At 41.4% G+C, this 23,434-nt stretch overlaps 1 protein-coding gene across 5 annotated transcripts in view; it reads left to right on the top strand.

The window, feature by feature from the left end:
* CLIP4 (CAP-Gly domain containing linker protein family member 4) overlaps positions 1 to 23,434 on the top strand; it is a 303,168-nt gene that overhangs the window by 97,575 nt on the left and 182,159 nt on the right. For all 5 annotated transcript variants that reach the window (XM_086926149.1, XM_086926148.1, XM_086926150.1 and 2 more), the window contains exon 4: positions 17,104 to 17,197. In XM_086926149.1, coding sequence (XP_086782275.1) covers positions 17,104 to 17,197 — 94 coding nt within the window. The remainder of the gene's footprint in view (positions 1 to 17,103; positions 17,198 to 23,434) is intronic.

Genomic DNA, 23,434 nt, shown 5'->3' on the forward strand with positions numbered 1-23,434 from the left:
AAGACTGCAGCTAATGATGAAATGTTCACCGATATATTGTGGAAACTGGAGGACTCCGAAAACCGGCTTCGTAGGAACAATTTACGCCTGCTAGAGATTGAGGAAAAGGCTAAGGGGGATGATATCAGAGGGTTTGTACTGAGGTTATTCAAGTCAGCATTTCCGGAGCTTGCTCATTGGTGCTAGGAAACCGAGATCCAGAGAGTTCATCGATTCCCTCTAATGATGAAAAAAAAACTCTGGCCCTGAAATTAAACCCTGTGCTATTTTTTTTTTTTTTGCAACTTTCTGTTGAGACAAGCTATTTTTGAAAAGGCAAGACCGAACTCTAAGAAATCTGCTGAAGGCCAAACCTTTTTTGTCCGCCCGATTTCTGCCACACAAACGTCGAAAGGAGTTGGCCGCTTCGCCAGCTGATCACCCCTTTCCAAAAAAGGATGTGAGGTTTATTTGATGAATCCGGCAAGGCTGAAGATTATTCATCAAGGGAAGATCCGGGTATTTTCTTCGGAAGTCCAAGCTGAAAGTTATTTAAAGGAATTACCTGATCATTAACGGTCCTCAGCTTGGCCTGAAGTATATATAGCCTGCTCTACTTACTTTTTTTCCTTCGATTTGTGTTGGTTGCCAAAACTTTGTCTGTCTAGAATCCATAATTCCCTCAGTTTTTTCTTTTCTGGTTTTGTTATGAGGGTAAGAAGAGGAACCAGGATTTGGGTGGCTTGAGGGCGAAGGGGTTGTTCTAGGCGTAGGCAAAAGCCAGGTAGGTTCACTCAGCTCTGTTTAGGTTCTATGGTAGCCGGGGGGTTTTTGTTTTGTTTTTGCCTTAAGATATTTAGTTTCTTTCTCTCCTCTCTCTCTTCTGGTGTGTATATGGTCAGGGGGTGACTAGGTGGCCCTCAGGAACGCGGGAGTGATCGCAAGGGTCTGAGGACCTTTTTTGCTTTCATGGTGGGTAAGGGGGTTGGGTAGGGTGGGGAATCCGTTACAGGGCAGGGGGAGGTTTGAGGCAATAATGGGGCATGTTTTTCAGAAGAGGACAGTTCAGACCGGGAGGGCGTTTTCTTATCTTTTGGCTTTCTATGGAACGACCACTCATTTGGGATGGCTAATATTAGGATAGCATCCATTAATATTTGTGGGTTGAATGAACCAGTTAAACGGCGCAGGTTTAGAGAAGATGCCCGATTCTTGTGGGCAGATATTATCTGCCTTCAAGAGACGCACATTGTAGCTAGCCGCCATAAACTCCTTGAGTTTGAGGGTTTTCAGCTGATCTCCTGGACTAAACTGGAGGCAAAGACTAAAGGGGTAGCTATTTTTGCCCGTCGGGGGTCGGTGAATATAATTCGTTCTTCGACAGATGAGTATGGTCGGTGGGTTATTATTTATGGCAATTTTCAAAATAAAGCTTTCACACTTTGTTCAGTTTATGGCCCGGTTTTGGATGAACCTGAACTCTATAATTGGCTTAATCTTGAGCTGGTCGGTTGGCCTGCTCCGTTTATACTATGTGGCGATTTTAATATTAACATAGGGTGTGAGCTCGCCAATCGCCCAGATGTAGGGTATCTTGGCCGGATGCCTAAAGTCTACAGGTCCCGGATACAAATGCGAGAATTACATGGCTTGATCGATATATGGGCTTTTTTTAGGAGGAATGAACCTGGGTTTACTTATTTTTCAGCGTCACACAAAACCAATTTTAGGTTAGATTATTTTTTTATTTCTCCAAGTTTGATACAAGGTTCTAATGTAACCAGATATCCGAGAGTAATGTCGGAGCATGATCCGCTAGTACTGGAGGTTAATATACAGCCCAGGGTAAAAAAAAACGGATGTATGGACCTTCAATCGGGGCTTGTTAAGAGACAGTGCCTATACTGAATGCATGGCTATATGCATCACTAGATTTTTCAATGAAAATATAGACAGTACTAATATATAGAACATATGGGATACACTTAAAGCTGGAATAAGGGGGGAGACCACTCGATATGGATGGGAGAGCCAGAAAAGGGAAGAAGCGAAGCTACAGGAGTTATATAGAAAGCTCGAAGCGGCTGAGATTAATCTTGCCAGGGTTCTGTCGGGTAGTGGGGAAGGTGATTCTGCACAAACACAGATAATAATCGCTAAATCAGCCATAATCGAAATCTCACAGGCCAAAGCCGCAAGTACATTTTTAGCTTGGCACTCCAAACTCTATGAGAATAATGAAAGAGCTGGACAAATGCTTGCTGTTAGAACTAGAGAAAAAGAGTCTCTGCCATCGAAAATATTATGGATCCAGAAGGTTGGGTTAATCACTGAGGAAGGGGCTATAGCTTTAGCTTTCCAGAAATTTTACCAAAAATTATGCGATGAAGATATTAGAGATAGTCATGGGGTTCAGGCAGAAATTCAAAGATATCTCAATGGAATTGAGGTAGGGGCCTTATCATCAGAAGAGTTGGGTATGCTTGACGCCGAAATCAAAACTGATGAGTTATGGTTAGCTATAGATTCTCTCCCAAGTGGCAAGGCTGTAGGGCCAGACTAATTACCTGGAGAATTTTATAAGATCTTTCGACCCCGAGATGTTTCGACTGGTTCAAAATAGGGATAGACCCCCTGAATCTTGGCGGAGGGCTAGGATTGTTACATTTTTAAAGAAAGGCAAGATACCGTCTGATACTGGGTCCTATCGACCAATTACTTTAATTATTAGTGATATGAAAATCTATTCAAAAATGTTTGCAAATCAGCTGGCAGGGGTGATTAAAAAGCTGGTTTCCCCGCAACAACATGGTTTTGTACCAGGCCGAGAAACTATCGAACATATACGCTGTACAATCGCGCTGTTTGATTATATTAAGGTTACAGGAGACCCTATGGCTTTAATTCTGCTTGATGCGGAAAAAGCTTTTGATAGGGTCTCCTGGCCCTTTTTATGGGCCACGTTGAAGCATTATGGTCTTGGGGAGAAATACATTTGAGCCATCCAGAGCATGTATATTCAACCAACAGCTCAAGTTTCAGTGACGGGGGTCCAGTTGGCAAAAATAAATATACTCAGAGGAACAAGGCAGGGGTGTCCCTGCTCCCCTTTATTATTTGGGATTTACATCAATCCTTTAATTAAGAAATTTTTTAATGATGTATTAATTCATCCGGTCCAGGCTAAGGACGGGGACACCAAAATTCTAGGCTATGCCGATGATCCTGCCATATTGACTGACTCCCCGCAGGTAGCACTGCAAGAAATCCAAATTTTAACATCGCAGTTTGGCGTGATATCTGGTTACCATCTTAATGTAGCAAAAACTCAAATAATTTGTAACGATAAAATCAACTTGGCGGACTCTCGTATAGTTACTAAGTCTAAATATTTGGGGATAGAGATCAGCTGAAAACCTGGGGAGATAGTAGAGATCAACTTGAAACCCTTAATACGCAAACTAGAAGTTGATGCTCGCCGAATCAATAATTTACAGTTGACCTTGATGGGTAGCGGAAAAATTATTACAATTATTTTTCTCCCCAAGATTTTATATTGCCTTAGAGCTATCCCTTTGCTTATAGATCAAAGCTGGTTTAAAAAACTAGACCGATTACTTCATGGTTTTAATGGCCTGGTAAACGACCAAGAAGGGCTCTGAAATACATGACTCTGCCCAGAGACGGGGGGCTGGACAGTACCTAATTTTCAAGTGTATTATTGGTCCATAACATTGAGACATATAGCTGATTTATTGGATATCTGTGTTGTGGATCATTCAGATACTTCAATATATCATTTAATTTTTGGGGTAGAGGCTCGGGGACTTTGGTTTAGACATATTGACTTTGCATACTTTAAACGGGTCAGGTTTAAGGTCCTGCTCGGTGCCTTTAAAGTCTGGACGACAGTTCGGAAAATGTTCGATATTGGTAGATTCCACATATATTCTCCTTTTGCAAGGAATACTCTCTTCCCAGAAATCTTTCGGGATGCTTATTTTAAAGAGTGGTCAGCTCAAGGGGTTAGTGTCATAGGGGATGTTATTTCTGACTCTGGCCTTATGACCTTTGAAGCCATAAAGCAAAAATTTGGGATAGGGAATAGACAATTTTTAAAATTTTTACAGATTAGAGATTTTGTTTGCAAGAGAACTGTTACCGGGGCTTGCATCCCGTTAGTGGAATCGATCAATGGGAACCAATCGACTATATCCTCCATATACAAATTATTAAATGCTAAGAAAACCGATGATTTAACTAAACACTTTACTCGGTGGCAGGCTGGGGTACAAGCGAGACAAGGTGTCTGTGAGGACTCACTTGTGTATGGCCAATCTGCCTCTATTTCTGACAACCTCCAGGTGCAATGTTTCAAGATTTGGCTTAAGCTGTATATAACCCCGTCTCGAATTTATAAATTGGGAGGGACTGTGGGGATAAATTGTTCTCGATGTGGGGAACCTGCGGCTGATAGTATTCACATGTTGGCCACTTGCCCCTCTCTGGTTCAATTGCTACATAAAATAGAACAGCGCCTGGGAAAGGTTTTGTGTTATACTGTATTATTGACACCTCAGGTTATTATGCTTGGTGTAGCTGATCAAAACATGGCCGAACCTGAGCGAAAGTTGCTTTTTATTGCAATGGCTGTGTTGAGATTATGTCTAGCTACAGTCTAGCTGGATTCGGTCCCCCCGACTTTACACGTATGGTTTAGTAAATTTTTAAGTGTTTACAAATGGGAAATGTCTGTATTTAAGAGAAGAGGATATAGGGTTCGGAGGGAGGGTGAACAGATTTGGAGACCTTTAACCAATTGGCTGAATTCAGTGCATTGATTTTCCTTTCTCCCCCGATAAATTGAATTATATATTTATATTTCTATATTTTACTGAACTGATGGATTTTGTTGATAATTGTCCTCTTTGCCCTGTAACGATTCTGGTGGGGTGGGTGGGGTATAAGTTTGAGGATATGGGACCTATGGCATGGTTGAATCTCAAGCTTAATATTTTTTGCTTTTGTATGATTTCTGTACATGTTATATCTCCTAATAAAAATGTAAAAAAAAAAATGAAAGACAATGTTTTAAAAAGTTCAAAATCTACAAGAGGCCTTGAGGGTACTGTTAGTTTTTTACTCAATAAATCTCACTATACACTCCTTAGAGCTCTCTTCTCTTGGATGGAGTAGATATTTGGTTGATTATTGTTATATATCGGAAGTGTGTCTTCACGCAACAAGGGACTGCTCCTTCATTTGATCGTTCTCAAATTGCTTGTGAACATTCAAAATAAAAAAACTATTAAACAAGGAGTGATTTGTTTCAGTACAGAGTAATATGCCACAGTCTAAAACCAAAATCTTACAGAAAATTAGTACCAGACAGTGTGCAAGAACTAAATTAGAACCCCAACCACTGTCTAGTACCTGCCCTTAGGGATGCCGCCAGCAGAGTTAAAATGGAAATTCATGCCCCCGGTTCACTGTCCAGCACCTGCCCTGAGTTATGTCTCCTGTGGAGTTAGAATAGTCAAGCACACGCCCGGTCACTGCCTGCCCCTGCCCTGAGTTATGTCCCCTGCAAAGTTAGACTAGTAATTAACAACCCTGGTCACTCTCCAGCACCTGCACTGAATTGTGCCCTCTGCAAAGTTATAATAGTAATTTATACTCCCAGTCACTGTCCTGCACCTGCCCTGAGTTATGCCCCCTCCAGGGTTAGAATAGAAATCCATGCTACCGGCCACTGTCCTGCACCTGCCCTAAGTTATGCCATCAGTGGAGTTTACATTTTTTTCGTTTTATTGATACATTAATTACAGGTCATAGCTTGATCAGTACCACAATGATGCTTTGAATTTTTGATACAGTGCGTTTCAATCACATAACAGCTGTACATTTCCAGTCAATATATCTGAAACGATGGATTACATTTGTTAATGTGTGTTGTTGCTGGTGCAGTACATTCACAGTGTTGTCTCCATCCTGCCACTTTGTGGTTGTCTGTGTACGCTTGGGACACAAAACCAGTAGAGGGGCGATCCATTGCTTGTCATTAATACAGGTCAGTGTACGCCATTCTTCCTCGTTACGCTATATCTGGTTTGTCTCCCCGTTCTCTTCTCCAGTCTCCTTACTTACTAAGTAAGCTTGGTATGGGCCTCAGCAGTTTTTAGGTCGGCTCATTGGAGGGAGTAGGTCATTAAATTCGTCCGTTTGCGTGCTGCAATAGAGCATGTCTTTGTGCCAGTCTTCTAATTTCGGGTTTCGGCCCTTTCCCCACCCGCCGCTTGGCTAGCAATAGACCAATAGCAATCAAGGGTTGGATAGTATTCTGGATGTCTAGGTCATATCCTAGTAATGCCACCTTCTGGTCAGGTTCTAGTGATATGCCTGTTATTTCACCTAGGTCCCTAAATATCTCACACCAGTACTCATATATTTCTGGACAATGCCAGGCTGTGCGTATGAATCCCGCCTGTTCCTCCACACATCTCCTGCAATTCGAATCCTCCCTCAGCCCATATCTCCATTTTCGCTGGGGGGTATAATAAACCCTATGCAGAAATTAAAAATTTATGAGCCTGTGGTGTCCATTTAATGATATGGTTTTAGTCCTGGTGCAACAGTATTGCCAATCCTTATCACTAGTTTGGCCCCCAGGACCATCTGCCAATCCATCCTCACCTTCAGAATGGCTGGTTTACTCACCTACTGCGCGCTAGTGTAAAATGTAGTATTTAACTTGAATGGTGTTTCCGTCTGTATTAGCATTGAAAGGGCAACCATACTTTGGGTCTCTTGCATATCCTCCCTAACAACTCTTGCAAAGTGTGTCTGGCATGGTGGTAGTGGTATTTAACTAGTGTGATCATGTGGGGGTGTTTTTCTTTTATAGCTTCCCAGCTGCATACCGCCCCATCGGAGAAAAAGTCCTATTGTAGTTATTCCCAAAGTCTGCAGTGCCTTCATTGCCCCACCCTCTTGGCCCATCGAGAACCACAGGCACCATTGTTGCAGGATATGTGGGGAGTATAATAGTGCACCTGCTTGCCATCAGTGGAGTTAGAATAGAAATGTAAGCCCCCGGTCACTGTCCTGCACATGACCTGAGTTATGTATGCCCCCTGCAGGGTTAGAATAGAAATCGATGCAACCGGTCACTGTACTGCACCTGCCCCCAGTGGAGGTAGAATAGAAATTCAAGGAAAGGTAAGTCAAATTTATTTAAAAAACAGAAAATTAATTTACAATGTTTCCTGCATGGCGTTCGTTATAAAGGAGTTTATTGTTGGTATCCATATAATGGCGTGAAAAACCATTGTGTACAAAAAACTGGTGTCTAATTCAGTCGTCGTCCTAAAACATTTGTTGTAAAAGCCGTTGGTAATAAGGTTTTTCTTCTCCCATCATATATCCATCTATAACAGGAGTCTCCAACCATTTCTGTAATGAGAGCTACATCGTCGTGAGCTACTGAAGGCACAGTAACTCGCACGTTCTTACCAGACACACCTTTTCCCAGCTTCATTGACTTTAAACCTAAAGTCCATGGAGCCTGATGCTATGGTTGAACACAGTACTGTGATTAGGGGTACTATAATAGGGCTGCCATGTGCGGCAGTGAGCGCATGGTCTGTGGGGGTGTATGAACATGTGTGTGAATAAATGGTATAAATGTGTATGGGTGACTAAGAGCCTGTGTTTCATGTACTTGTGGCACAGGACATACCTTTCACCATATGAGGCACCGTTACATGTACAACACAAACATACAACCATTTTTTTTTTTTAAGGGAGACATTTTGGACTGTATTTATGACCTGGTTTGTGTCGCTTTTGCAGAACGCAACGTGATGCTAGAGCAGCGCAATCCTTAAGTCATATTTTTGAACCCATGCAAAGCTACTTTGAGTGGATCCACAAATATGGAGTAACCCAGTGCAGCGCCGATCTCTGCGTTGCGTTACTCTGCCCTGGGTAGGTGTCCCATGGACTTAGCGTGGGTGTTCCCACACAACTCTGATTGTTTTTGACGCCTTCCCTGATTTAAAAGACCTTGTAAACCTGGGAATGTTACAAAAAGATCCGCCTCCCCAGGTGAGGTGTAAAGAGGAGAAATCTCTGTATTTCTCCTCGTTTGTTTCTCTTTCTGTGTGTGCTGCAGTTTTAATTTGTTGGGCTTTCCATGTGAAATCATGTAGATCAGAATTGTGCTTGATTCTAGAAAGAAAATGTTCAAGTGCTAGATTAAAGAGGAAAGGTGGCATCCTTGATGTACATCTCTACTTAACATAAAGTACGAAGAAGTGTGTCAATTAGCGAAAATGGCCTCTTTGAGGAGAGGTGTAAAGAGGGAAAATACGCTTTAGTCCAAAATCAAGCCATTTTAAGGTATGAAAAATAAAGGACCAATTTATTTGATCAAAGGACTTTTCCGCATCTAATGTAATTGCTGCTAAAGGATGCGTTGAGGTGAGATTTGGCGAGAATGTACAAAAACATGTGAGTATATATGTATATCACGTCCCTTGAAAAAAACAGATTGTTCTTGACCGAGGAGTCAAAGGGAATCTAAATGAAGAGCTATAATTTTGGAAAATATCTTGTAGTCCATGTTGACAAGGTAAAAATTATATAATTTTGGCATTGATGTAAGTCTTTGCCCTTCTTTGGAATGAGGCAAATGAGAGCATCTGAGAAAGAACCAGAGGATTTGCCTGTCCGAAGATAAGAGGTTGTAAGAAAAGATAGTTTAGGGATGAGTCATTTGGAAAAAATGTGTGAAAAATTCAACAGTTTATCCATCCGGTCCTTGGCTATGTCAGATTTGTGGGAAGATAAAGCAGTATAAAGTACAGGTAAAGTAATGTCATTTTCCAAAACAGAGAAGTTTGGTTGTGTGTTGAAAGATGTGTGTGTATCAGAAAGATAGTTAATATTATGTTCAGGAGTGTAAACATTTCTATACAATTGTACAAATTCTTCGAATATGTCTGAATCTTTGTGTAATAGATTGGATTGGGCATCTTCAATAGATTCGATGTTGTTCTTATTCTTTTTTTATTTTAAGATATTTTGCTAGTAGTTTGCCAAATTTGTTTTGACCACCGTAATATTTGGCACTGAATTTGAGGAGAAAGGAGGATGCAGTTAGAGTGGAAAATGTATTAAACTAAAGTTTATCTTTTATGAGTCTTTAGATTTGGAAGTGTAATAAGAGTGCTCCAATCGTTGGATTAAGGATCTCTCTAGTTTTAGTACAGAAAGTTTTTTCTTTCTGAATACAAACCTGATAATGAAATCACTGGCGGAAGCCTTGAAGGTGTCCCGTATGTGATTAAACTGAAAGAAGCCATGAAAGAAAGAAGTAAAAGCAGGAGTGAAGATGAGTTAAGGCGAAGTGCATTATTGAATCTCCATCTTTTGAGTTTAAAAGTATTGGGTAGAATATATAGATAAGCAGAGACAGAAACATGATAAGAAATTAGAATAGAGCCAGCAGTGGCCCCTCCATTAGGGTGGAGGTGCGCTGCCCCCCTGCCACCACCCTGAAATATAACGGGTTTTAAACCTGTTTGAATATTGTATTATTTTAATCTCCAGGATTCTGACGAGTCTTGGGGGTGGGTCCAGGGGGATGACACTGCTGGTGGGGGAGTGGTAGTGCACTCCCTTCACTCTGCATGAGGGTTTGGCCTGCCATATCCTCGTGCGCAGTGAAGCTCTCTCCAGCCCCAGCCTAGGGGGAGAGGTGCGGCGCAGCGGCCAGGGTGGCTGACTCCGGAGTGCAGGGCTCACGGTTCGATCCCCGGCGGCAGCCCAGCTCAGCACCATGTGACATGTGACTCTGGGCAATAGCTCACTTAATCTCCCCGACGGCCCCCAGCACCATGAGACCCTTAGGGATGAGTAGTTTGCGCTTTACAAATACCTGATTTAGATGGTCAGATTTACCTGCATTGCTTAAGCTGGGGAGAGCAGGCACAGGCTCCCAGTCTGCCTGGGAGCGCATGTTGCCAGTGCTTAGGCCAATTCTGATGTTGCTTTCATGTAGCCTCATGATTGGCCACAGTGCAGTAGAGCGCAATGTGGCGGGCGACGGCGGCGTTCAGTTAAGTTTTTTTGTTTTATTGATTTGTCCCCGATTCCCCCCTTCCCTCCCACCTCCTGCCCACCCCGTCACTTTGGCAGGGGATGGGCCGCTACTGAATAGAGCCTATGTCAGCAGAATGTAGAGGTTGAGATTGAGAGTGTGAAATAAAAATATAATAAATTCTAGATTGAGTATGATTTGAGGTAGAGTAATATGTGTATTGACGAAGGGTAGGATTAGAAAGTCTCCAAGTATCTATTAATGTACGTTGTTTCCGGCATGAGTGAACAATTTCTGAGATTTGTTAGGCGTATAAGCAGAGGAGGAGACTTTGTTGAAGAAAGAGTCAGCTATTTGATTGCAATATCCTGCGAGTTAACATGATCATCTGGACATTGTGAGTTATATCTGACTAAAATTGACAATCTGGGCTGGTGGGACCATAGATGTTGAAAATAGAGATCTGAACATTGTTAAGCATCAAACAGGAAGTTTTTAAGATTTGCTCTCTGTAATGAGGGTTTTGTCAACCTTTTAACAATTCAGGATACAATTTTTAAAGACATATAGAAAGATTGAGATGGGTTGGTATAGAAAAAAAGACGTAAATAAAAGAAGGACCAAGTAAAAAATTGGCAAGTAACAAAAAGAACATATGGAAAAGATAGGGGATGGGGAAAAATAACGAAAAACTTGGAAATGAATTAGGAAAAGAAAGAGCAATGTAATACAAGGGTTAAATATGTCAGACAGGGAAACAAGTAAGAGAACAGCATAGTAGATATAAATGAGAGAGAACATACCTAAGAGTATTTTCAAAGAAAGTAAGGGGTGGTGAGACCACATAGAAGGATGACACTTCAGAACTGCAGGGAGACGACAAGTGTGAGATTGATGAAGAAAGGAGATGTACTGGGGAAATCAGAAGATGATATGGAAAGATGAAAACCTGTGAAGAGCAACTGTTGGCAAATAAGAAAGAACACATTTTAAACAGACATTAAAATGGGTGCAAAAGAACAGTGCTACAACATATACATAACAACTATAGAATTTACCTTGCAATTAAAATAATCAACTGTAACATGAGCTAATTAATGAACATATCAAGATTTGGCAGACTTGGAAGTGTCTATGTATTCAACGTTGCATTCTTTACAAAAACCATCTCAGGCAGGCTGAAAATTCAAAGGTGGAAGTCTTGTTGTTGTAGGTAACCTTGAACAGACAGGGATGGAACAGACCAAAGCGAACCCCAATAGAAGAAAGAGCTGGTCACATGGAAAGAAATTCCTTATGTCTTTCTTCAGTATGTTTGATATAATCCTGAAAAAAATATCAGGGATTGCCTAACCATAAGATTTGTTTTTGGGAGCGAGTTGCCAACAGGACGTTGAGAAAGCCTGTGTGTTCAAGAAAATAGAGAATAACGCCTCAAGGCCTTTTGGACGTAGATGCAGCATGAGGAACATGTCCAAATCTGTGCATGCACTGTATATTTAAGGGAGGCGAGTCTGGTATTTGTAGTAGCTTAAGGAGGAATCGTTTGAAAAATGTGAGAGGATTTGATTCTTCTGTTTCCACTAGCAGACCATAAAAACCTAAATTATTTCGATGATTTCTATTTTCTAAATCATCGAATTGTGTCAGTAGTAAAGAAACCTGAGATGGAAGATGGTTGACTGTGAGAGCTGTGTTAGCGAGATTAGAGATGTTCTGTTCAGCTGTCCCCATCCCTTCCTCTAACCTTGAAGTTTTGCATTGGTCTCTTCTATGCAGGGGCGTAACACCCTAATTATTTCTAATATTTCCTGTAATATAAGGTCCAGAGAGATGGTGGCAGAAGACTTGGTGGGGGAAGGTGGGTCTTTTTTAATTCTTTTGGTGGACATTTTCCCCTCTGTAATTAATGAAGTGGTGCCACCTGGAGGTACAACTGAAACAGGACCCCGAGACGGAGAAGAAATTGAGTCCTCCATGACAAGTTGTGATGAAAGAAAGGAGAATGGAAGCTAGAATTATGTGGGAAGGCAGAAAGTGCTTTAGGTAAAGTTGTGATCCTTTTAATTCTGCCCATGAAATGAGGAGTGGCAGGTAGCATGGTCTGGGTGATGAAAATAGAAACAAGAGTTCCCTACACATACAACCGACAGGCACAGTAGGATATTTTGAGTTGTCCTTGATATGTGCTGCAAAGTAAAAAAAATTGTCTTTATATATGTGAGGAGAGGCACAAGAGGGATATATTGTTGTGATATGCAGGCAAAAGTGGTAAAATTGTACCACCGTTGTGCTTATCTATGATCTGGAATCTTCTCATAAGGATGGTTCCATGGCTGTCTTCCTCCTAATGGTGGGCGTTGGATGAGGGAAGACGGTGTTGTTCTGTTGAAATATTGTGTGTGGCCTCAAATGGCTGAGAAAGGCATGTTGAAGTGTCAGTCCCGTACACAACCTCTGCGCTGCTGGAGACGGTGAGCGGCATTTAGAACATCTGTCTCCGTAGATAAAAAGTCTCCCGTTGCCTTACAGAGAGTTAAGAGGACACCGCCGTCTTCATAGGCCATCAAGCCAAGCCCCCTGTAAAGTTTTTGTCTTGGCTGCAAAGATATAAAATGCCAGTGTTACTTGTACTGCTTCTGGAAAATAGGACATAATGCCCGTTTTTCTTTTCTTAATATTTATTTCTGTTCTCCAGTTTTTTTCTTTTATAGTTTTATATCTGTAAACATAAATTCCTAAATATAATACTTGATTATACAGGGAACTTACTGAAAAAATAAATATATATATCCCCAAGATCCATAAAGACCCCACTAGACCACCAGGGCGTCCGATCGTATCCTCCAATGGAGGATTACTGGAAAATACATCCATATTCCTGGATCTGTATCTGAACGAATATGTACAAAATCTCAACTCGTACTGTAAGGACAGTACAGACTTTTTGAGAAGACTGCATGATGTAAAATGGGAGGAGGGATACTATATGATCAGCATGGACGTATGCTCTTTATACACTTGTATCAATCAAGTGAAAGGTGTAGAGACATGTATGCATTATTTGAGGAGTCGACATGTGGATTGTTGGGGGCACAATACCATGCTACAGACAATGATGTTATTTTGTCTTCAGGAAAACATTTTCTTGTTTGAAAAGGCGGTATACCGACAACTCTCCAGGACCGCGATGGGGACTTGTTTTGCCCCCAGCCTAGCAAATCTTTTCCTAGGCTGGTGGGAGGAACAGGTCGTCTGGGCTGAAGGGTCCGAGATGTATACTGACCACTTCTTGATGTGGGTCAGATACATCGACGATCTGTTTTTAATCTGGAATGGCCCTGAAGCACTAGCAAGACAATACATCAGTCACCTAGGAAATAACGATCTCAATCTAAGGTTCACATATGTGATCAGTAACACATACTGTGAATTTTTGGATGTGGCAGTGGAGATTAGAGAAGGCAACCTGACCACGCGCCTGTTCCGAAAGACCACAGCCGGAAATGCGGTGCTGCATGCGGCGAGCCACCATCCGACTCCCCTCAAGAGGAGTATCCCCTACGGGGAGTTACTGAGGGCTCGCCGCAATTGCAGCACCGACATTGATTTCCATAAAGAACAGAAGGCCATGATGGAACGCTTTAGATAGAGAGGATACAGCGATGAGACATTAAAAACTGCCCAGATTAAAGTCCAGGACCTAAAACATGAAGAAGTCCTATTTAGAACATCCAAAAGTGACTCCAGAAGGAAGATAATGGAGAATAGGAGCCAACCGAGTGCACCCCGGATGATCACCAACTATAGTAGGGGAGCTTGGGCCCTGGAAAGAATAATGAGAGCCAATTGGAAATTAGTAACATCTGAACCAATTGTGGGAGGACTAGTGGGCAATAGACCTCAGATAACCTATCGCCGGGCACGATCTCTGAAAGACAGACTAGTGCATAGCTATCCCAAGGAATCGGCCAAGATGAAGTGGCCTCCGATTCCGAATGGCTTCACCACTTATGGCAGCTGCAAATGTGACCGCAATGGTAAATCATGCAAGAATTACAAAACAGGATCAGGTCAGATTAGAACCATCAATCAACAAATCAACTGCAACACTGAGTTCACTGTCTACGTGCTGGAATGCCCATGTGGGCTCCAGTACGTGGGCAGTACCAAACATCCCCTAAAAGTCAGGATTCTACAGCACCTCCGTGCCATCTCCAACAAAGATCACAACTATCCCATGGCCCGCCACTATGAAGAAATTCATGGGGGTAATAATGGTAGCCTGAAATTTTATGGCATAGACAAAATAGCCAAAACCATTAGAGGTGGGGACCGCAAAACACAGCTGAGAATTAGAGAGTCCAGAAACATCATAGACATGGAGAGTAAGGCCCCTAAAGGACTGAATTATGGGGAAGAACTAGCATCCCATATAAGCTCCTAAAACTAACCAGTACAGAGCAGAGGCAAACCCGCAGAATGATGAATGTTGTTTTGTGTTACACTATCACGTTTTTATTATTAGATCCCCCTTTATATGTACACGTAATGAATAAGAAGTAGGAAAGGCATAACCAGTACTCGTGTAGTAGGTTGTATCCTGTGGCTCCTACTGATTAAATTTCAGCATCATGTTATAGGGGAATGGCACCATACTCACGAAGGTAGATTATATGTTGGGTATTGATGTTATTTTAAATTGTATCACTCATTTTCACAGTTTTCGACACATTCACTTACATATAAGTATCTCACCTGACACTCATCCCTCATATAAAAGCACTCAAGTCCTGACCCTACCACCGCTAATTACCATCTTCCAAGCTACACATGACGGTCAGATCGCGAGGGGAGCTCTCCTCGATTGACATACCCGGGAACGATCCATTCATTACAGGATCAGACCGGGTCCCAGTGCCCTTCCTTCGCATCCAATTAGGGAGCTCCCTTTTACTACTTAACTTCGAGACTCCGTTCTCGAACCCCGCACTGTCACCTACGAAACTACATTTCCCGGTAGACTTAGCGCTCGTCCGTCAGTCCCCGGCCTTATAATATTCCGGGGTTATCGTCTTTACGATATTACGGACTACAGTCCCAAACCTGACGGGCTATAGTAATGGATGCGAGGCACACAAAGAACTACATCACCCCACAGACACACCGCCTGGGGCAGTTCTCAGTCACTATCATCTGACCGGCATCGGAACTTCATCTTCTGATAGGTAATGTGACGATTGCCAAACTCACTACACCACATGCTCCCTTAGATATCAAGAGGGAGGGAAGAGGATACGGAGTCCATTCGGTTCCCCTATGTAAGTAACTAATAATCAAAAGAGAATGGACACTAGTTTCTGCAAAAAAACCAAGTAGTTTTTTTATCGAGAACCCTCATAGACTTCCTGGAATTTTATCGTAGCGGTATATCTTTTTTCCGCCCCATCAGGAGTCTTGGCATAGTCATTGGGTCAACGATTAACGTGCAGGATGCCTGCCTCACCAGAGGCTACTTCTGGTATTTACAGAAGTGTCCAGAAATAAAAAAGGGAGTTGGGAAAAAATATTAAAAAATAATGACTAGGTCCGGACTGTACAATTTAATATGAAAAAGAAACTAGTCACTATTATTAAGAACCATTGTGATATGTAGGTAGTTGAGTTATTGAACTACCATATCGTTTTCAAAAAGGGTGTCGACATGTTTCAGCTCTCGGGGCCCAACAGGGTCAGGGGAGCTTTCGTCAGGACAAGGACAAGAACAAACATACAAAAAGAAAGCGCACACAATTAGTGTGTGATTCGAAAAATGATGAATTGGAATTTCCAAGCTTATAAGTTCAGTATTTTGGCATCAACAGGGACCGGGAGTCGCTTCTGGATAATTACCATGTGGCGCGGATTTCGTGCCTAGTGCTGAGACTGCCACCTATTGACGGACTGACACTCATTTTCATGAACTAAAGTATACCAAATGTTCGTATATATTTGCATTGAATATACCAAATGTTTGTATATATTTGCTTTGAATGTTAAATGCGTTCAGTACCTAGCAGAGTGTTTTTTCCATGTCCATTGAGCATTGACACTAATGCGGGACTATAAGTTTGGCAAAATACAAGATGGTGGTTACTTGAAAAAGGCTTACGCCGAAACGCGTCGTCCTTGGTTAAAGAGTGCACAATAAAGGATTTGTGCAAGATCTCCTGGTGTGCCGTCTCTGTGTCCTTCTACATGGTGGGATCCAGTACCTGAAAAAAAAAATAAAATAAATAAATAAATATATATATATATATATATATATATATATATATATATATATATATATATAGTAACATTTGTGTTTTTGTTTCATGTGGAGAAGTGTGGCTCATTGGTTAGAGCAGGCAGACCCTGAAGCAGAGGTCAGACCCGGGACCAGGGTTCAATTCCCAACGCGGCAGGGTCTTGAGCTCAAATGTCCATGGACTCGATAATTCTCGCTTCGGTGCCTGACCTAATCATGGGTTCACACTCTGCAACTCTGGGCATTAAGCTTGCTTAATCTCCACAACTGCCCCCCCGCGGCAGGATGCCTGGCTTTCACCTTGGGGATGCCCTGTAGGGGCTATCTCACAGGGAAAAGCCAGGACGGGTTCCCAAGGCAAGCGCGGAGATACCCCTTCGGGGGTCGAATCTGGCGCTATATAGGAACATAATAATAATAATAATAATGATTACTATCCATTTAAAAAATTGTAATTGTGTAATAGTTTGTTTTATTTCGGGATGAATTAGATAGCACGTCTCTTGTTTCAATCTCAAAGCATTTAAAATGTAAAAAATATTGCTTGTGATTTGAATGTTGTTAAACCAAGTTAATGGCACTCAGTCTCCCGATGTGGGTTTGTCTATGGCGAGGGTTCAACTCACATGGCCATCTTAGCGACTAACCACCAGAGTAAAAGCACTGTACAGCAAATACATGATTGCTTCCTCTTTAGGCAGTTTTTTAAAAATAACAAAACACTTTTTTTCAGATTCTGAGGAGGGGTTGTAACGTGAATGATCGAGATGGACTCTCCGATATGACCCTGTTACATTACACCTGTAAATCGGGCGCTAATGGCATTGGTGAGTGAACGCATCTGCTCCATGCATAGCTGAAGGCAGTGCCCCAGCATACACTTTTGTGGCAGATTGAATGAGAGGTTTATAAACCTCGATTTTTAACTTGTTTTCCAACTGTGTCAAACATGTAAACTGCATTTGTCAACTTAAAATGGGATACTTCAAAAAAAACAAAAGTCAAGCGTTATATCATGTTGTATGCATGTTATCAATATATAGAATTGTAGGTGGGTAACAATGAATTACGGGAATGTTTTTCACCGCTGGGTTCTGAGTGGCATCAAATAGATAGACACCAAGAGTGATGCTCGAGTAGTCTATGATGTCACTCAGAAGCCCGAGGTGAAACTGTCCCTGTAATTCACTTTTTTCCCCATCTAGAATTTTGTTATGTATGGACCCCAAAATCATCTCCCCTGCTTTCAACATCTATGCTGTGGCTGAGGAGAAATGGGGGCACAACCCATATTATGGCCTCTGTTATTTATGCCTGTCCCAAAGGTTAAAAAGACATACTTGCCTGCCATCCTTGACCAACCCCCAGTACCTTCCCTGCCTTCCTTCTCCCTCCTGCAGCTGTGCTTTCTGCTGTCCATAAAAGCAGACAATCAGAGCTGCACTGACAGGCTCTCAGAGATCCCTGTCACATGGCCTGAAAGGCCTTCATGACATCACAACAGTGAGTAACCCGTTTTGTTATCAACTGTTGCTATGTCATAGCAGTTGGTTATGAGATTTAGAAACTTAAATAAACAGTAAAGGCTCTCTATGAGAGACATGCATAACAAATGCATATAGCGTTGGTGGCTCTTTCAGTTGTGGCAAAAAATGATTGTCCCTCGTTTCGTAAGTGTTGCTTGTTATCCCACCAGATACCTGACTGAGGCCATCTTTTTTTAGTAAGAGTGTACTGACAGCTTCAGGAACCATAGAGGTGCCAACATTTGCGTAATTTGCTTTTGCACAATTACAAGAAATTGTGAAACAATTACGCAGAATTACTCAAATAGCAAAGCCGGTACCAGATTCAAAACTTTAGCATGAAGTTTGTCCTCATGTTAACTAACAACCTCTCATGTTCTGCCCATTCCTGTTATTCCAGTGCGCCTGTACTAAATGTTTGCAATGAAAGGTGTGTTATAACGTATAATGGTGTAATAGCGTCATTTTGGTACGTTTGTTTAATGAGCATAACCTGAATTAACAAAATTATACAGATTACAGCAGCGTACTGGAAATATTTCCAGGTCCTAATGAAAATCACATTAATTGGACCACCACTTCCTAGAAGTCTTGGTATCAATCTCTCACTGTGGTCATTTAACATAAGGAGTTATTGCATTATTACTCTATGAAGTAAGTTAGAGGGTGTGTTCCTTCGGTATAAATCATTCCCCCCTTCAAAACAGCCTTTGTATAGTGATAAATCTGTTGCTTATCGATTTTCTCTTCACATAATTAGATTTCACATCTGACCAATACCCTCTCAGGCCTCGAAAAATCGCCACTCACAATGGCGAATCAGATTTTATCAGCTCGAGCTATTTTTAGCACCTACTGGTCCCTTCATGTGACTGAACATAGTCTGGAAAGGAGCAGGTGTTGACACGTTTGCTGTCTGTTCAAGGAAAGAGGTCAAATGTCAATTTGTCTTTTTACTAATTGCTGCCTGGAAAATTGAGTTAATTTTTCTTTCTCTTATTACAGTTAGAGGTTTTTGTCAAGGGAGCTGCCTGAAAATCATTGTGAAACAAAAATCTGTGAGATGTCAGTTCTTTTTCTAACACATAACATTTAAATAGCTTGTAAATTAATAGTACAAATATTTCAAAATATATCAAGAATTATGAAACCACATTTTTTGTAGTTGAGAAGTGAGATGCAAACAAAGATTTAAATAGAAGCAAAATGAATCAGAACACTTTACTTGGTGATGTGTAAATGACAAATATTTACAGAAACTCGATCTCCAAACATTATTGTTTGTACACTATATCGTTTTATGAGTAAAACTGCATGCCATTGGCAACGTTTGTGGCCTTTTCAATGTAAAATCTTCTGATTGCAAATGACAGTGTGCCACCACTTCATGCTTTAGTTATGTATTTATTGAAAGTGATAGGCTTTAAACATGATTTGAGAAAAATGCCTTCTCCTGCCCTGATTACAGTGCTGTTAACGAACCAAGAGGCAAGTCGGAGGTCAAGTGTATGCTGTATGTGGCTAGATTTGTATTGTATATGGAGCAAAAGTTTAGTCTATTAAATCAAACAAAAGAGTTTTTTGTACCTCAGACATGCTGAACTCGCACATTTGGAGGTGCTATCATATGTTATAATGAAGAGAATAGCAGCTCAGTGAATTAAAACATTTGCACAGGATCACATCATTTGAAACCTGTTCATGGGTCAAGAGCATTACAATTAGGTGAAGTAGCTTAATTAGGACACTAGACCTGCAGGTATAGTAACATTTTAATGATTGTTTGAGGCCTGCTTGCAGATTGTCCAAGTTTGGGCGGAAGCACATAATTTGAAACCGAACCCATACAAAATAGTTTTCTCTTTATTTCTTCTATGCAGGCACACCTCCTAGTGCTACCCTAGTTTAACTCCTGCAGCACCGTTGATTGTAATCCTCATTGTCAGCTTAGACTCTTTAGATATTCATTTTGACAAAAAACGTAATCTGCAATCACATTAATGGTGTGGCTAAGAACTCTCTTTGCCAATTGATGTTACAGTTGGAAATTAGACATTTTATCTGCGAACAGGACACCAAGACTATCATACAATCTCTTGATGATGAAAAAAAATGTTAATTGGTCAATAAAAAAGATTATTAAGATCTACATTCACATATCACATTACTTGTTATAAACAAAATGAAAAAAAGAGGGAGAAGTATACAAACAATATTAAAGAATAACAAAAGATAAACATTGCATCCTAAAAATGCCGTTCCCAGTCACAAGCCTGGGGAAGTTGCCACGCGTAAAGTGTCAAGGTGCATGTAAAATCCTGGAGGTGGACCTGTGCTTCATATGGCCCCAGGGAGTAATATAAAAACAGCGACTCCTGTAAGAACAGCACATAATTAGCTATTGGCACAGATGCAAAATTGCAAAGCAGTGTCCATTAAAAGTAATGCTGTGAGCCCAGTTCGGGGAGGTGAATTAATATGCAAATCTGATCATCTTTCCAAGCTTTAACTGGGGTTAAATAACCTAAATATGAAAGTTGCTTGGCAAATACATACCTCACACCAGCTTTACAATGAATTTAAAGCAACAAATGCATTGCCTTTGAGCTTGATTTAAAATTCTGCCAATCCTGGAATTGTTATGGGGAGTAATTAACCCCCGACACCAAATACATATTGCAGCCTTACTTTAACGAGAACACCTTCTTGAAATGTAAAAAAGCATCTGTTAGACTCTGTTTTTGGAGAGATACACCAACCGTGGGAAACCCAAAAACCATTAGATGTTTGTAGATTCTGTCAACAGTGCCAGGAATGTTTAGACCACGTCCTTTGCTGTTGGTAAAGCCTCCTTGGTGAAAGAAGAGGTGTAATGCTTCTATCCCCGGATGATTGGGGATTAGAACCTGCTCCTGCAGTAACAGAATGTTTCAATATAAGCAACTGGCCTACGGGTTTGGAAAAATGTATATAGGTGCATTGACTTCTTAAATACTCTGACAAATGCTAATATCCCTCTCTTGCTTGGGAATCGAATAACGCGATCTGATTGCCTTGCTACGTATTCACAATGGATATTGATTTTAGTACGACATCCACTTGATAGCATGTCTGTCTTGAGGCCATTGCTGCTTACTCGCTGAAAAGGGACGTGGTCCATGTTCAGAATCCATGAGAATCTGGCCTTTATAGAAGGCTTTAAGTAAGCAATTCCAGCTTGCAAAGTTCAAGCATGGAGCTCTATTTCCTGTTCTCACCAGAGTTGTGTGGTAACTTGTAAAGCCATGCATTCATGGATGGGCCTCATTGATAGTGTGTTACATTCAGACTCTTGTGGGCTGCCAGCTTCAGACTATTGCTCTATCACAGATTTACTCAGGAAAGAGTTGCAAATGAACATGCCTCTTACTTACATTTACAAGGCAGCCATGTGGGCTCCCATTCACACTTTCACCAAAATAAAATACTGTGTGTACATTCAAGCCCCAATAGACCCAATAGTCGGCAAGACAATGGTACATCCTGTGGACCTGGGTGTTTTAATGGACATCTACCAAACCCTTGTCTCATCAGCCAACATTTTGGTTTCCATGTCTTTCTCATCTCACCCCCGGCGAAAATTTCCACCACCCAAACATGGCTCAACAACCTAACAGCACTTAATGTCCAACCCACCATCGTGGACTCAGCGAAATCTCTAGGCATCACACTGGACGCCAAGCTCAACATGCAGCAACACATCAGCAAAGCCACAAAAGCAGCCAATTTCCAAATAAACACACTGAGGAAAATCAAACCCTTCCTTCCAACTGAAGACTTTCGAACTGCTGTACAAGCGTTAGTCATCCCTCGAATCGACTACGGAATTGTGACCCTCAGTGGACTCCCGCTATCCACAACAGCACCCTTAAGAGCCTCCCTGAACGCTGCCGCAAGACTCATTACTGGCTCAAGAAAACATTCACATATTTCCCCAGATTTAAAGTCCCTAAAATGGCTGCCGTTTGAAGCCAGAATACAACTAAAAATTGCTGTTATGACACACGCGGCCGTGCACCACAATGCACCCAACTACCTCGCTCAAAAATTGTCCATATCAGGAGGTTCAAGGTCCAATAGAAGCTCAAAGAATCTACTCCTGAAACCCCGTAGATTCAGGAAAGAGAAAACCTACAAGCGCTCCTTCTCAGGAATGGCACCCAGGATCTGGAATGCGCTCCCGCCTGAAACTAGGCGTATCTCCTCCGCTGCACTCTTCAAGAAAGAGGTGAAAACCATCCTTCTGGCCAAGATCTCCTGAACATTATAGGTATTGGTTCAGAGACTCTACATTGCCTGGTATCAGTGCTCACCTTGTCCTTTGGCATTATACCTCTACCTGATGGTGACACTACTTCGCCTCATTCGTCCTACCGACCAATATATGAGATACATTGGTCACAGATTCACCCTCCCGATGCCCTCACTCAGTGCGCTCTCTATACTAAAACACTGTTATAAGCTTGCCACACACCCAAGGTGTACCTCAACACCTATATAATGTGATCCATGACTTGTGCAGTTTTATTACCTGTTCACCTGACTGTATATTGATTTGTTTATGTATGTTGTTTTCTTATTATCCTTCATGTTGTGACTACTACATTGCTCCCATTACCACTGTTCTTTCCTACTGCCACTACCCTGCCATTGTGAAGCGCTCTGATATCTGTAAGGATCTTGTTCGCGCTATATAAAACTTTGAATAAATAAATAAATAAATAAATAAATAAGTGGGAGAATCATGGTCTATCCTACAGCTAAGCTGTAGCTGCTTCTGCAGTTGAAACTTCTCACACCTGTGCTAGAATACCAGCTGATGCTACACAGTATGTCATGTCTGCCAAGAGTTTTGCACAGAATGGTAGTTTCAAACAGGAAAATATATGTCCCCAACCCCGCTCTTTATAGGTTTTTCTGTGGAAAATAAAAAGCAAGGACAACAAAACAAATTCTGACAATGGCATGGCGGACCAGCTGGCATTGTTTGCTTTCACCAAAACTGTTCCTGCTGTGGCAGGGGAACCAATTTACAGCCTCTGCTGAGCTGGAGTATCCGCTGCTCTAGCTGATTAAAATCCCATTTCCATTCGCTGCATTCCTCCTTAGCGGTACAAGCATCATCACCACAGTATTGGAGTGAATGGTGTTGTCTACTCTTCAATAAACCGTAGTCAAGAACAGATCCCCTTTGGGTAGGCTTAATACTACAAAACAAGAACACTCATCACAACCAATTTATCACCAGAACATAACACCACCACCATCAAAGGCCTAGTGTGTACAAATGTAAAAATGATTTCACTTCAAAATTACCAAACAAATGGTGAAGAGCAAAAAATCATTATACAGTGTTAAAAAGATAAAAAGGTAACACTGTATAATGATTTTTTGCTCTTCACCATTTGTTTGGTAATTTTGAAGTAAAATAATTTTTACATTTGTACACACTTGGCCTTTGATGGTGGTGGTGTTATGTTCTGTTGATAAATTGGTTGT

Source organism: Lissotriton vulgaris, chromosome 6 (assembly GCF_964263255.1).
Source record: "Lissotriton vulgaris chromosome 6, aLisVul1.2, whole genome shotgun sequence".
Taxonomy (NCBI): domain Eukaryota; kingdom Metazoa; phylum Chordata; class Amphibia; order Caudata; family Salamandridae; genus Lissotriton; species Lissotriton vulgaris.